This window comes from Pelecanus crispus, chromosome 3 (assembly GCF_030463565.1).
Source record: "Pelecanus crispus isolate bPelCri1 chromosome 3, bPelCri1.pri, whole genome shotgun sequence".
Classification (NCBI taxonomy): Eukaryota; Metazoa; Chordata; class Aves; order Pelecaniformes; family Pelecanidae; genus Pelecanus; species Pelecanus crispus.
Genome location: NC_134645.1, coordinates 2,401,210 through 2,417,298, shown reverse-complemented (window position 1 = coordinate 2,417,298; position 16,089 = coordinate 2,401,210). Strand labels below are relative to the sequence as shown.

The window sequence follows — 16,089 nt, the reverse complement described above, 5'->3', positions numbered from 1 at the left end:
GGTTCTCTTGTGTGCAGCAGCAGCCTGGGGGGCTTGGCTGTGCGGGGGGGTCTCGGCCCCTCTGCTTCGCCTCCCCTCGTTGGGTTTTTGTTTTTTTTTTTTGGGAGGGGGGAAGGAGCAGGATGAGCTTGCAGAGTTTTACTGGAATTTCTCCTTCCTTTCTGAGGAGCTGCCGCTGCTGAAGCAGATTTTTCCTTCCTTTTTTTTTTTTTGTCTGATGCAGAATCCCAGTAGCTAGGCAGCCTCCCTCTTTTCTTCCTTCCTTCTACCCTTTCGGTATGTAGGAAGGGAGAGGCATCAATGGAAAAGCTGAAATACGCCTAGATGGACTTTGAAATGTATTTTTTCTTGCAAGAGGAAGATAAATCCCGGTTGGCAGTGCACTGACTTTTTTTTTGTTGCTGTTGCATTGCTTGGTAAAAATGGGGTTCACTTACTCCAGCTAAATCCTTGGAGCGTTTCAGAGAGTTGCTACAGTGAAGGACTTGTCGTATTTTTTGCATCAGAGGAGCTACGTTGATGTTAACCATTTTTTTGTAAAATGGAGAACGAAATATTCACACCCCTTTTGGAGCAGTTCATGTCTAGCCCTCTTGTCACCTGGGTAAGCATTCATTTTTTTTCCCTCGCGCTATTCATTTATTTGCTCATTGTTTGACGATAACTGCCTTGCGGCAGAGAATGAGGTGGAGTTAGTGTCACGGTGGTGATGATTATGTTTTAGGTTAAGACGTTCGGACCGTTAGCTGGAGGAAATGGGACCAACCTGGAAGAATATGTGGCGCTGGTGGATGGCGTGTTTCTGAACGAAGTCATGCTGCAAATGTAAGTGTCTGCAAGTTGTGCCTTATGGGGTTTTTTTGGGGGGGTTGGTTTTTTTTTTTCTTTTTGCTGTTGTCTTGTTTCTCATGTATGTTTTGCTTTCTTGTGAAAGCTCTTTTCTTCCCCTCCATATTGACCCCGGTGGGTTTCTTTCTTTTATATTTGAAGTAGTCATGTGGTCAGTTAAGAGGAGACTTTGGAGCGTAGCAGATACTCTTTACAGTTTAATGTCACTGTGATGGATTTGCAGGGTGCATAGCGTAATACAGGCTGAATCATGATATATGGAACTTACTGGAAAATGGGATGACTGTAAACAGCTTCCCAGATTTCCACGGAGAAGCATAAAGGTTCATTCTACTGTAAGTCATGCTCATTTAACAAAATTTTGAATAAATTTGCCAGCACGAGAGTCAGATTCTGATACACGTCTCGGTTCACATGACGTACAACTTACGGATCGTATGCGAGTCACATAATGTTTTCTGAGTTGTTTACTGAGTGAATGGACCATCCTTTAGCTCCTTCCGCTTTATTTTTTACAGTTCCAAGTTAGAGTAGGTAGCAGCTGTACAGTCAAGCTGCAGTTTAATTCAGTGTATAGAATGTTTTTTGGCTATGAACCGCTGAAGAAACATTTTTACATGGTTTTATAAATTGTTTATTGAAAACTCTAACTGTTAGAAAAATTTCTTTATAGTGACTTTTTGTTAATCGTAGTTTTGACTGGAACGTTGCCCACTACTGTAATGCTAGAGAGTAACGCTTTTGTCAAGTGTCTAGTGATATAATCATAAAAATGTTACTAGTGGAAAAAATTCCTCCATACCTTCCTCCCCCTGATATTTTAAGTCTTTACAGAGAAATACATCTTTTGTTTGTATAGGTATGAAAAAATATAGGCTTATGGATGGCTGGATAGGTATATCGGTGTGTGGGCAGCTTGTGATGACAGCTGTTCCTCAGGAGCACTGATGGGCATCCTTTCACTCTGTTTATAGTTTTTACTCGTATCTAGTACTTCAGAAGTTTTTGCTGTTGGTACTCAGCTTGTATAACTAATCTATGTAAAAAGTTCTAGACATTACCACATTTAAGTTTGAATTCACATCCTTTTGAAACCAATATTTTCTTTGTCACCTACTTCTGTGAATTCCAAGTATTTATGTCTGTAATATTGAGAAACGTGGAAAGCCTGGTGGAATTGAACTTTTTGAAAAAAATCTTGAGTGTGTTTCTGACATATTTTAATAAGAATTTTAAGTGATGCATTCACTGAAGCATACTATTTTTATTTTACAATTTTTTTTTTTCTTGGACTACATAGAAGTTAAGTAGCTTGCCAATTGTGACCATGCATTTAACATGTAGAGCTTCTATTTGGTAAAAATGTTTGACTCCTGGAAGGCAAATTTAGTACTGGAGCTGGAACGAGGTGATTTTGAAGAATATAATCTTGAAATTAAACTCTCTCAGCAAGTTTCTTTTAATACAGTATAATTGATATCTGATACATTCTGTGGGATACACGTATGTGAAATGGAAAGCTGCAGAGAGGGAACATTTTTATGCTTAAGGCACCATGTGTTGATTTGGCTTTGACTTTGTATGTGCATCTTTGACCCCATACCGCGATTACTGTAGTTTACTTAGGAGGAGTTGTGTGTGTGTGTATGAAAAATACACATGGGAGATGTAAATTTAAAATAAAATTGGTAGTCAGAACAATTAAAAACTCCCTTTAGAGGTATGTGTAAAAGGACTGATGTACAAATAAAATTCATCTTACAAATATGTAACTACACCGGAATGTGTATTCTGCTTAAAATACATTTTTGGGGGACTGAAATGTGTTACGATTGATTACTGCTAAGAATTGAAGTTTCCAGAACTGTATTCTTATTTTGGAGGGGTTTTGTTTGTTTTGGGGTTTTTGCCAGGATTGAAAGAGGAAAAAATGTTTCATGTTTTGCAGGCAGATTCCATCTCTGGTGAAATCACTGTGGGAACCTGTGTTAACTTCTAGTCCTGTTCACTTTGAATATCCACCTATTAAACATGTATCTTCCGTTGCAAAAATATTTAAAAGATGGCGTTCCAACTAGTCATCAATATTACTTATTTTCAGTATTTTCCATTTTATTAGTATTTCTCTTTTTTCCTTTCAGTCTTAACTACCATATGTTGAGGAAGTGTGGCAGAAAAATTTGTATCACGTGACTTGAAAAGCAAAATATTTTTCTTTGGAATGTTTGGGGGGAGTTTTTGTGGGGGGGTGTTTTTGGTTTTTTTTTTTTTTTAAAAAAAAAGCTCTCAATGACTGACTTCACATGAGAACTAGAGATGCGTGGTTAGGAGCTATGGCACTCTTTAGAAGCTGTAGAGCAATGTTGTTCTTGCAGAAGTCACCAGCAGTGCCATTCATAGAAATATGTGGAAAGCACCGCTAGGAGTTGTGTTTTTGTACGTGAGTTGTGTTATATGGTGCTTACTATTTACACTAGTTTTGAGATATTTGAGGCTGTTAATGTTTTGGGGTGAGAATACAGCTAGAGTGTGTCTGTCAGCTAAGGTCTCTCATGCGGTGGTGGCGTAGGTCTGTTCCTGTGGTTGGAAAGCTGCTGTTAAGAGCATGAACAAATGAGGGCTGTTAGAGGTGCTGTGGTCCTGCTTTATATATACTTTCATACTTACTTTATTTTTGACAAATGTTGAAAAAACAAATGCTGTGACCATAAAAGTGAGTGTTAATATTGGATTAGGCATGGTTTGTAAAGATATACACAATCAAAAAAAGTGGCTTTGTTACTTAGAGAAGGTTTTTTGTTTAGTTAAAAAAGAGTTAATCCTGCCCTCTATCAGCTACAAGTGAGTTTGTTAATACAACATTTGTTTCTCCTTGTGCTTGTCTAGACCAAATTTATTTTCAACAATTGTAATGATTCAGACAGAGGAAATAGATGTCAGCATTGGAATAGTTACAGGATAATGGTTCCGAGATGGTGGGATTTTATCGGCATCGAGTTTATTAGTACCTCATACATGAGAGAATAATTCATAATGTTCCTTGTATGTCTTTTGCTTTTGACTTTTTGGACATTTTAGTACATGTGAAAATTACACAGATTCCATTCAGTGTCCAGTTACATCTGAAGAGCTCTTCCTTTGCTGGAGATGCTACAGGCCAATTTTATTACTATTTTTTAAATTTAATTTTATTTTTAATTAAGGAGAGTTCCAGTGTTACGATATTAGCTCCTAACTTAATGAGAGAATGTCTCTCATTTCCTGTTTAAATTCAGGTCTAGTTCTTCAAAAGTACTCGGTTACCTACCTTCTGCTGGGATCAGTCAGTAGTATCTGATACCTCTGGATAGAAACCCATCTGTCTTTCTAAATCTGAGCCTTTATCTTTGTGCTCTTTGATACAAAAAGGGGTCATGCTTCTTGGAAATAAATCAGAACGCAAGAGTTCACTGCAGTGGTTTTCTGCCATGGCAGGGAGGTGGGGGAACATACCAAGAATGCTTCAGACCTTTACTGCACCTCTGTATCATAATACTTCTAACGTTATGAAGTGCTCATATAGTTGAGGAAAATAGGTTGTGTATACTACTAAAATAAATGAAATAGTATAATTCAGCGGATTAGTCATCTGTTGCACATCTAGGTGCAATTACAGTAAAATGATACTTAGTTGTCCTAGAGATATTTTTCCAGAACCTATGACTAAGAACACCTTTTTGTTTGTTTGTTTGTTTTTGGGTTTGTTTTTTTTTTTCTTTTTTGGGGGGGTGGTGGTGTGTGTCTTAGTATGGTACTGTTTATATACTCCTCTGATCCAAAAAGATCAAGGTCTCCTTACAGAAACACTCATTTTCTGAGTGTTTTTTATTTTCATTTCTGATAGGTCTTGTTCTCTGATATTTGTTAATTGAATTCCAATGGGATTCTGTAAGAAATGCTGAAAGTCGTCTTGTACGAACTGTGGTTCCCAAACTGACACCTTTGAATAAAAATAGACAGCTGCAAGTAATTACAAGAGTGGGACTTGCATTACATTTCACACCACCATTAATATTTGGTCAAGTAACAAGGACTTGAAACTGTATTTTAGTTTTAATGGTTTTATTTTACTATGCTTTGCATTTGTGGAAATGGATCTCTTTCAAAGGAACTATTGGACAAATACTGTATGCAGAATCGGTAACATATAGAACTAAACTCTGAAACTGAGTTAATTTAATCCACTGTCTGGAGAACCTCTCCGCTTTCATCACAGTGTTCCATTCATAACTTTTGTCTGAGCTGAAGATATTAATCAATACTATCCATATCAATTGTTGCATCCAGACACACTGAAAACTACTTCAAAGGATGAAGTATTTTACTGTTCTCCTATTTTTCTCCCTTTTGCCGTTCTCCCACTGTTTTTCACTGACTGGATCCGCATGCAGGCCTTTCATGCCCATAGAATTTTCCAGGTGGACCAGCTGACCGTTTCCTTCCACCGCTCTGGTGGTGTGTGCCCAGAATGCGTAGACTGCTTCATTGACTCCCTTTCTGAGCTCTTAGTCTTCAGTTGCACGCTTTTTCCCAAACAGTTGAGCTTGCCAGCCCATACTCTTGGCTTGCCTATATCTTCCCCTGAAAACTGAACTCCATCTCTAGTGCTTGAGCCAGCTGCCTGGCTCTGTGAAGGAGTGCAGGAACATGCGCTCCAATCCAATTAACTCTTTCTTGTGAAGAAAACCAAATAGCAAGAGGCAGCTTCAGCCAGGTTCTGGCTGGGCGGGGAAATGGAAGAAAGTTTTGGGAAAAACTAAGTTGGTGAGTTTGGCAGTAAAAAATATGAGCACATATTTTAGAAAAAAGTCAAACATTTTGAAGTCTGCACCTCTCTCTCTCTCTCGAATGGATTTGATTCACGCTTTTCAGATGCGCTCTGGTGGGCTTCCACAGATGCAAGGTAGATGTTAGTCTGGTAGTTTGTGAGAGTTGTTCTTAAGAGTGGTTCTGCAGCAGTAGGGCCCAGGTTTTTCTTAAGGAAAGGTGAATTTATAACACTCAAGATTTTTTGTAAAGCAGCAAATTCTGGACCAAATAAATGGTCCAGGAGAATGTGCACCATGGTCAAGATTGTTGGAGCTCAAACCTTTTGATTACAAAAAAGGAAAAGGTAGTTCTTACAGTGTAATAATGATTAATTTTAGACTTGAACATCTAGAGCCTGCAGTGAGCTTTGAATTGGGCAAATGAGGTGGACATAGGCTGATACCTGCACTTCTGAGGTGCCTGGGGTTTTGATAGCTAAAGGGGAAAAAAGCGTGGGTTGAACGTGGAATGCTTAGTGTTTGATCTTTGTTTACATCTCTGTTTTGCTATGTTTTTTATGCTTTTGTACCCTCTTCCACAGTTGATGTCCACTTTCCCTCATCCTGTCTCCTCTGATTTATTTCTGTGCAGTAAACTGTTCTGCGGTTCACTCTTGTTTCTTGCAGTATTTTGAAGGTTAGGAAGTAAATAATCTAATCTTCCTCTGCGTGTATACATCCACTTCTTTGCTCTCTTCTTCATGTGCTACCTTCAGTATCTTTCTTTGACTCTGTCTCCTCATTTGTTTTGGTGGTGTACTACTTACCCATCCTTACTCTAGGCTAGTAGCTGGGTCCCGGGAAGAAAAGATTGGTTAAAAACCATTCTTAATATGTACAGAGGTGCTCTATTGAGTCTATCTACCTGTTCCATAAATAGTAATCTTAGTTGAAAGATCTAAAATTGAAGTAACTCGTTTCAGGATTGAAAATGTTCTGGCAAGGAAACAACGTATATTCACTATGGCTTTGCAGTTTTATTTTTCAGAGTATTTTGCATTCCACTTGCATTCTATGTGCTGTTTCAAAGCACTCTGCAAAAATAATAAAATAAACTTCCTAATAGCTTTCTAGGCATGTATTTGATGTGTTTCATTTACAGGAAAGGTAAGTAAGAGTGTACTGACAAACTGTCTCCTCCTGTGACGTAGCTCAGTGAAGCTGTTTTGTACGTAGGAACACGTGTATGCTGCATTGAAGACTACGGGGCGGAGATGCCTGAGCGAGGTAGCGGCGGAGGTGCAGCCACAGAGCACAGTGCAGCACTACTGAATAGAGCAGAGTCGGCTTTAGCTGAAGTCACGGGACCACGTGGGGAATGCCACGAGCGTGACTTTGAGCCAGGGGAAGACATCTCCTGGTTTCGCACTGGTGGCTGTGCTGTGTGCTTTAGCGGTTCAGGGGTGGTGTCTGAGTGGCTCATCTAAGCATCATTTGGCCTTAGCAGCACCCAACCGTGAGGCTGGGTGAGCCTCCCGGTTCCGGTTATGGCTGGCTGTAATGTTTCTGTTTGCAGGGCTGACTTTGCTCTTCCCCTGCCTCTGGTGCTGTGCTGCCGCTGTCCTGGCTCCCTGTGTTTTAAGGAAAGGCAATACACAACTTGTTTTGCTTTAATTTTTGTACCAGAAAGGTCAGTTTGCCCAGGCGGCTGAGATGCCTTGAGCTGCCCTACAATGTTGCTGTATTTCTTGGTAGTATAGCAGCAGTTAAATTCCAAAGTTCTGGGTTAGCTAAAAATACCTTACCTGGGCTGAGGAGCTTGCATCTTTCACTGGCAAGGCTGTGTTTCTTCAGGTTCTGTGGCTAGTTTGGGGATCTCTACACCACAAACCTTTGCAAAGTATTGCTGTGCTCTCATCTTTCTTTTAAAAACTAATCTAGTTAACTGACAAATTGGTTGCTAAATCAAGCACATCTTAATCCTGTGCTAAATTTGAGAAGCTTACTTCTAGATTTTGCTCATTTATTTCTTCTGTTAAGAAGGGGCTTTTTAGCTTTGTGTTCTTTCGTATGTTCCTCTTATTTTTGGTTCCTCCTCCTTTTTTTCTGAACTAAATACCAATTTGTTGCCTTCCTTGTCTTTCATACTGTACCACTTCTCCCTATGTAGTAATTATTTAGGGATCAAGATATTTTTTCAAAATGCTGCTTTGTTAGAGCACATGACCTCAGTGGTCGGAGATTATTTGGTAATAACTGTGCTTTGTTTTAGAGGGTCCTGTATTTCTGCCTTAAGATGTTCCAAAGAGCTGTCGTTATTAAACAGTATTTACAATATGCCTCCCCTTCATTTCATTGGACTAATTGATGTTAAGGCATTGAATCGAAGCAAGGCTGCTGCTTGACCCAGACTCAATTAGTGTGCTTTCCCATTGGCTTAGTCTGAGAAAAAAGCAAAATTTATCTTAAATTGTCTTTTTGGGGTTGGGAAATGGTAAGGGATGAACTCGTAAGCATCTTGTGTTATATTCCTGGCTATTGAGTGAGTCTTTGAATCTGTGTTACACATTCAGATATGCTCTTCTATAGTGACAGGAGATAGAGTCCACTTACGTTTATTGCAGAATTTTATCTTATTTTAAGCTGCAGGGAAATATTTGCTCTAGTTTTTGTTTGTGTGGTGTCTTTGTTTTTCTTAAATAAGCCCTTGAGCGAAACATGTCTGGTATAATTTCCTGGTAATTTGGGAATGTACTTGCTGTATATTTAGAGTTTTGTGTATGGCAGAGAAAAATAAAATATCGATACTAGTTGATGTATGACAGAATGTGGACAAATGTCATACTTAGAGTGCTGGTTCGCATCTTAGTGAGGATATTAATATTAATGTTTTAAGATGAAAAGAATGCACTTCTTTTACAGGCCCTTATATGTATGCTTATCTTGTAGCTTTGGGTAGTTCACAGAGGTAAGGGCCTTCATGTAGTGCTCTATTTATATCGAAATCAGTAGGGGATTGTACATGTATTGGTGCGCATGCAAAATTTGCAGCACAGTTCAGTTCGTGTGCTGAAGCAATGAAGTTGCTTATGTGGATAAAATTTTTAGAAGAAATGCAACTTAATTTCTTTGGCAGTCCCCTTATATCCAGGAGAATTGCATTTGAATTTGTCTCATTCTCTGGAATAATCTCTACAAAGGGCTCAGATCTGTCACTTGGTAGTCTAAAAATGGGCATGGAAAAAGATGAAGATGTATTATTTTATTGTTATTAATTTACTTATAGAAGGTTTCTTGTACTTCATAAGGAAGGGAATTCTAGAGTCATAGTGTTCTAACCAAAAGTATGTAACGGAAATCTATGTGTTACTATTTTTATGACTTAAGATCTTTCTGGTCACTGAAACTGCAATATTGAGGTAGCTTTGGTGTCATCTCACTAGGCTGATCTCATATTAGTATTGCCTGCAGATTTTAATACTCGGTGTGCTGAGATGTTTACCTGTGGTCAGACTCTTTTGAATCTGAAGTACTAACTAATTATTTTTGAGAAGTTACAGCTTCAGCAAAGTTCAAAGTAAGGAAGAAAATGAATGAACGTTTTTCCAAGTCTTCCAAAGGAGAAATTATTTTTGATAGTGCTATGATTAACAAATAAAGCAAAATACATACTGCTGTAGTGTTGAAAGTTGGTTAGGGTAGAAGAGAAAAACTTGTATATACAAACTCAGTAATCTCTTAAGAGGTATTTTTTTTAAGCTTAAATAAAGAAGACCGCATAAATGTGTTGCTTTTAAATCCTATGTAACTTTATTTTCCCTTATATTAATATTTTAAATATGTTAGAAAGCATATTAGTTCCAAAAATGTCATTTGCTAAGGGCAGTAACTGTTTGCTTCTCTTCTGTACTGCTCACTGCTTCCTATCTGTGATGACAACTTTCTGGCCCTTCTCCTTCTATAATTGTTTCCGATGTTTCTTCCAAACTGCTACCTGTATGTTTGCAGAATGTTCTTTCCAAGGTAGATTGTAGAAAGATTTTCTCACTTCAGTGCCCTCTGATGTTTGGTATCAAGTCATGCTGCATCTTGTGATCCAGATCTGTGAGTGCTTACTTATGTAAAGCCAATCTTACTGTTGTCACAGGATTATTGTGGATGTAAATGTTTGCAGTGTTTTAATGGTCTGTTACATCGAGGTGTTAAACACAAGGTCAAATAGTTTTCAGTTACGCTGTTAATTAGTATTGGACTGAATAGATCTTAAAATTTGAACTCATTTGAGAAGTAAAAAACGTGGACCCTGAGAGGGAAGATAACGCACAGTGCTTAAAGTAGAAAGCAAAGCTTCAGTATTCATTATGCTCAGTACTTTGTTTCTGTGCTATGTCCATCTTCTTCCTTGCTTGTCCTTTGTAGACTGTATGCTCTTGCATCCTGTGCTGCCTTTTTGTTTTAGTTTAATTTGGCAAGTACTATAACGCAAGGACTACAGCAGTCTAATTCTACCTTTTCAAATAATATTTGCTACTAGGCCTTTTGCAATTAAAAAACCAACCAAATAAACACCACCTCTCCCACCCCCAAAACAAGATGACCCTTGTAAGATAGATTTGTTGAAGTAGTAAAGTATGTTTGTCAGACTTTCTCGTTCTCATCTGTTTGCTGAAAAAAAGTTCTGTTTGTCAAGTTGTTTCTTTGAGGAATTCTCAATTATTTAATACCCGGGAGTGTTTATTTTGTGTGACAATGTTAAGCATTGTGTGATGCTCTGAATCCCTGGAAGCGTTCAAAAAACGGGCGGATGTGGCACTTCGGGACATGGTTTAGTCTAGTCTACCCTTGATTGGTTTAGTGTGGACTTGGTAGTGTAGGTTAATGGTTGGACTGGATGATCTTAAAGGTCTTTTCCAACCTAAACAATTCCATGATTCTATGAATCGTATAGATTTTCCTTTCCATCAGTGAAACTTTTTAATTTGGTGGAAGCCAACTTGCCTTTTGCTAGCTGTGGAGCAGAGGCTGCTCCACGTTCTCATTGATTGTTGTGGGGAGCTCACCCAGGCTACTCGGTGCAGTGAGTGGTGATTCACTATTTTCAAGCTTTGGCAGAAAGCTTTTTTTTTTTTGACGTAGTACCTTTTAGTGTGAAAGGAAAAGAGTACATCTGATTGTCAAGTTGAAACAATAGTGGTAAAGTTGCTTTACACTATGTGATGGTAAGGACAGCTCTTGCTCTGTAAGTTTGGAAGTTACGGAATTTGGGGCGTTGTTAATTCAGTGATACAAGTGTGTGCTTAGTAAATGACAGGTGGACTGCTTTACTTCCTCTCTCATTTTCTCCTACATTTTGCTCACCTTCATGCATCTTACTTATTACTAATAAGGAAAAGAGAATGGACAAAAAAGAAATCTGGGCTGTTCTGGCCTCTGCTTTTTTAAAACCCTGGGAGGGAGAAATTAAAGATCCGTCGCCAGACCTCTTGAACGTACAATGATTTTGTCTGGCTGTTCGCACATTCACGTGTAAACCTGGAAGTGTCCATGTGTGAGGGGATGTCTCTTCATGCGGATAATACCACTAACAGCAGGACCACCCAGCGGAGCAGTTGTTGGTCAGAGCAGCCCTGAGGTCGTGAGGCACAGCAGATTCATATTGATGGAGAAGGGAGAGACAGGGTTATTCGGCACAAAGCCTTGTGGCACTGCTTCGGATACAGCTATTCTAGCACGCTTCAACCATGAGTAATTAGCTCCTTGGCTGTGAGCGCCAACAAGGGAGCTCGGGCACTGCTACTCCGTGAGTAGTCAGTCTGGTCAGATGCTGCAGAGCTAAGACAGGGAGTAGGAAAGCTGTCTGCATGTGCTCAGTGTCTACTTGTATGTTCTTGGCAGTGTTGCCTGTGATCCCCACCAGCCAGTTGATTTGTTGTAGGCCACTTGGTTATGGGTGTTTTTTAAAGTAGGCATAGGGCTTCAGCCACCTAATAGTTTATAATGTTGGACATAATCCTAGGAAATAGGGTTTTGTGCAAGGGTCAAAAGGCTTATGATGTTAGACCTAGTTCTAAAACTCAGGTTAGCATGAGGCAAAAAACCTTTGATACAACTGTTGAAATTTTGGCACAGTCAGTCAATCTTAGCTAAGTGCAGAGCTAGCAAAGTTTCCTTAAATTGGGATATTAATATGCACGTTATTTTGTGGTAAAGGATATCTCAGCATTTGTAATGCTATCTTTAGGTGTTTGAGCAGATGTCTGCAGAACTATGTGAATGTTTTAACTGTGCATTGATTGCTGCTCAAACGGTATTGTCTCAAGGGTAGAAATACAAGTTTTACAAGTAAAAGGTAGATTGTCATAAATGCCCGCTAAAAAGGCAAAGAGTGGTTAGTGTAAATCACAACATTTGCTTGCTTATTGCAGGTTAGTATTAGAGCATCCTTTTGCTGAATCCTGTGTCAGTGCCCAAAGATACAATGGCTAAGCAGGATTCAAAAGTGAGCACTTGAGCAACTCCAGAACGTACATCCCTTGTGTCTTCAGCAAGTCAGGCTGTGGCTCCGTGGTTTACTAGGCCTGTGTGCATTGTGTACTATCACCGGGCCATCATGTCGCTCGATATCATCAATGCTTTGCAGCCTCAGGGCTTGCGTGTCTTGCATGATGCTCTTCAAGAGGTGGAAGGATTTTATTGCCATCTGTTTTTCAGATAAGAATGTGCCGAGTTAGTTCTCTGCACACTTCAACAGTGGATAGTCTGTGTCATGAATTATTCTTCGGGGAAGTCATCCATTTAAATCCATTTCTATCAGCACAGAAATCGGGATGAACATGTACCAGAGGTACAGAAAAGGAGTTAAGATTTTTTTTTTTCTTTATATTTTTGGTAGGTTTAGTGTGGAAATACTCTTTGGCTGCAGAAATTGATCATACTGATCGATGCAGGAGGAGCTTGGAGTATGCCATCTTGTACCAACGTTTCTAGAACGTGTGTGATCACAAGGTTCAGATACTGACAATACTGTACTTCAGAATCTGCCCCGTTCTTTGATACCGTAACTCCTGCAGACTGACCTTTTGACTATGCTTGATGATTTTAAAAGTGATCAAACAGCACACTGGTGAAGGCCAGTGCTCCTTTTGTCCCATATGCAGAGGTGCTGCTGCTAACTTCATCTCTTCAATGTACTCCTTTGTCTGATGTTGCTTCAAATGTTTAAACCAAATTGGAGGATATCAGTTATTCTCCAGTGGAGGCCCCAGTTTTATTTTAACTTTCACAGTAAAAGGACACTGCTGTATTAAATTTCTTTGTAAAACACATTTTGTACGTGTTCATTCTTTTCTTGCTAATAGTAAATAATGGAAATGCTGCTTTATTATTTGAAATCTATCCAAAAATTCTGTTATCTGTAATTACTGAAATATGTGGCAGAAAGCAAGAGTGAGCCTCAGTATTCCAGTTAAAGGGACTTTGCAAAAAATACAACTTTATTAGGCAAGCAACATTTATGGGTAAAAGTGAATGCGGTGCTGCTGTGAGCTAAAACACAGGGTAACAGTCAGAGGTGTTTGAGATGTACACTTGTGTAGAATTTTTTCCAAAGTGCTTGTTTCAGCATTGCGCTGTACTTAACAAATACATTCAAACAATGATATATTTAAAATTAGGGTGCATTATAATAGTAGACTTAGTCATTAAGTACCATCAAGGAACAGATGGCAAGAGAGGACACAACTGGTTTGCAGTCTGCATAGATTTAAGCATGAAGCCATTAAGCTATCACATTCCCGTTTCTGATAGATTTTGGTCAATGAAAAATTAAAGACACGTAATCCCTGATTATATGAAGTCTCAATCTGTAATTCATGACACTGGTACTATTTCAAAATCACTGAAGTTCTCTCTGTAATCGGTAGTTTTAAATGAGTGCATTATTGGGATAGATGCTCTTGTCTGGTTTTATTGCTATTGAAATTAATGTATCTTGTCATAAGTAGGTTGCTCTTAAATGTGAAATTGCTTGAGGGTATCTTTTACCGCTCTGCTTCCTATTGACTTCTGGACAGATTTGCCCTATTTTGCTAGGCTATTTGCCACTGAAGCAGTTCAGTATCTCCATCTAATAAAAGGAGCAATTCAGAGCTCAGAGCATGTATTGCCTTAAAAATGTTTATAGTCTAACTAACACAGTAGCCGCTAGAATGTTTTGGTTTTAAAAAACTGGGTTTTAAAGCTATCTTTTACAAAGGTCTATTTTAGAACTGATTTATTTTCAAAATTACTTCATTTGCATCTTGTATTCCCAACAGCATGTACTAGTTTATATCAGTCGTATTGGACCGAATGTATTCTAATAAGCAAATTGTTTAGTGCTAATAAAGATGGAATTATTATAAAAATTGTATTGGTCATAAAAATTAGACAATTCAACATATGGATACAAGTAATTCATTAAAATCTGTAATAAGTTAGTTGCCAAAAAATGTAAACTAATTTAAAGATGCATGCTCTTGAAAGCAGTACAGATTCTGGCTATTCGTGTTTAGAATTCTATATTCCTGTATGAAAAATGTTTGCGCACTCTATTTCATTAGTTTTTTCCTCATTAGTTATTTCAAATGCTTGATAAGAAAATTAGTATGTCTATTCCTGGCTTGGGCCAGTCTGACAAAATACAATTATGCAAACAACATATAATGGAAAATGTGTAGCTAGCATCATGCTATGTTATTTCCTCTTTGAGAGGAATGAGTTAAGACATCAATACTTAAGAAGAGGGATTATATTGACTAAATGAAGATTACTTAAAGTGGTGTTTCGTGGATTAAGGAGACTACTGAGTGTTAAAGTTGGAGACTTTGAGAGAACGAGGCCTGGTTATCAGTATTGTGAATGAAAGTGGGTTTATTTTTTAAAATAATGAATCTCCTGCTGAAGGACCTAATCACAGTTCTTTTGGTAACAGTGCATGGTACGAGAAGTGGTCTCTCAGGTCTGATCTTGGCTGTTCAATACACTTTGCAAGTCAAAACTGACAGTTCAAACATAATCTGAAAGCTAGAAATCAGTGACTGAAGATTGGGGAACACTGAGAAATACAAACACTGAAGGATTCCAGGTAAACGTTTACATTTCAACATGTGGGTCATTTTAGTAGGTAGCCTATTAATATTCTGTGTTTATAATAATTTAATGACATAATGTGGTTAGAAAGAGTTAAATTACTGTGGTACAGAGATGAAGTTCTGCTTGCACTAGAAGGTATTGAGAGCAGGATTTCATTCCAGGAGGAATTAGAAACAATTTTTTTTTTTTTCTAAGTAAAAGTCACCATAGTCCTTGCTAACATGTATTGATTGAGACTGTCAAAGACAATTTACCTCGTACCTCTCGTTTGAAGAATAATGAGCCAATACAACAATCTTTACAAAAAAAGTGACTTAAAAAAAAAAACAAACCCAAAACCTTTCTACTAGCTATAGGGAGTTATTGAGGCTACATGTTTAATTAAATTAAAAATGATTGGTAAAGATTAGTAGTGTTAGTAGTGATACTTAAGTAACTTAATTTTATTGATCCTCAAGAGCAAGGGGCTAAACTTCTTGTTGCCATAATCTATTTTAAAGTTCTGCTGAAAAATGTTAAGAGAACTTTGAGTTTTGGGTTTCTGTTGGACCTGTTGCCATAATATTTTGGAAAAATTAAAGATTAAAGATTATTAAAATAAATTTATTCTGTACACCAGCTTGTCCTGAGGCTGACGTTCTGATTTTAATTGTTGATATTCTGCACTAGCAGAGCATCATATAACTGGACTGTGAGTTTAAAGATATATTTCCAGAGCACATCTGTGGCCCAAGTTTTCCCAGCAAAATTCACAATCTCAGTAAACTGTTTCCTGCAATTCATGCAAAAAGAAAAGGTTGAATGCTTTCTGTTTTAAGATACAGGAATGAATCATTTTGACCCAAAACAGTGTAACTTTTGTCCAAAAAGAAGCCTGGAATTTTCATAAAATGTAAGGAATGTGTGTCAGCTGTTGAGTTGGTCTTGATAGATGAAGATATGTACCACATTTAAAAAAAAAAAAAAATGGCGGGAGAGGGGGATACATATAAAAGATTTTTTAAATCTTTCAGCTACTGTTGAAAGTAAAATAACATTCCTTTATTTCCCCCAACTCACCCCATGTATCAACATTAACTTTGACGCAAGACTAGTACCACAGAATTTCTGACTATCTTTGTTCGTGCATAATTTGGTAGAGTTGATCCACATACACTGTTGGATTTCTAAGGATTAAGAAGGAGAAGATAAAACATATGAATGATTTGCTGTAGTACTGTTGCCAAGTGTCTGCTAAAGTGTTCTAAAAGTGCTCAGATTCCATTAGTATCTGTTAGTGCATCATTTGAGAGAGGTGAATTTTTTATTTTTGTACTGTGAG

At 38.0% G+C, this 16,089-nt stretch overlaps 1 protein-coding gene across 3 annotated transcripts in view; it reads left to right on the top strand.

Annotated features, from left to right (window-relative positions):
* Positions 1–541: 541 nt before the first annotated feature.
* Positions 542–16,089, top strand: part of CCDC88A (coiled-coil domain containing 88A) — a 76,316-nt gene continuing 60,768 nt past the window's right edge. For all 3 annotated transcript variants that reach the window (XM_009489301.2, XM_075707005.1, XM_075707004.1), the window contains exons 1-2: positions 542–604; positions 725–825. In XM_009489301.2, the coding sequence (XP_009487576.1) occupies positions 542–604; positions 725–825 (164 nt within the window). The remainder of the gene's footprint in view (positions 605–724; positions 826–16,089) is intronic.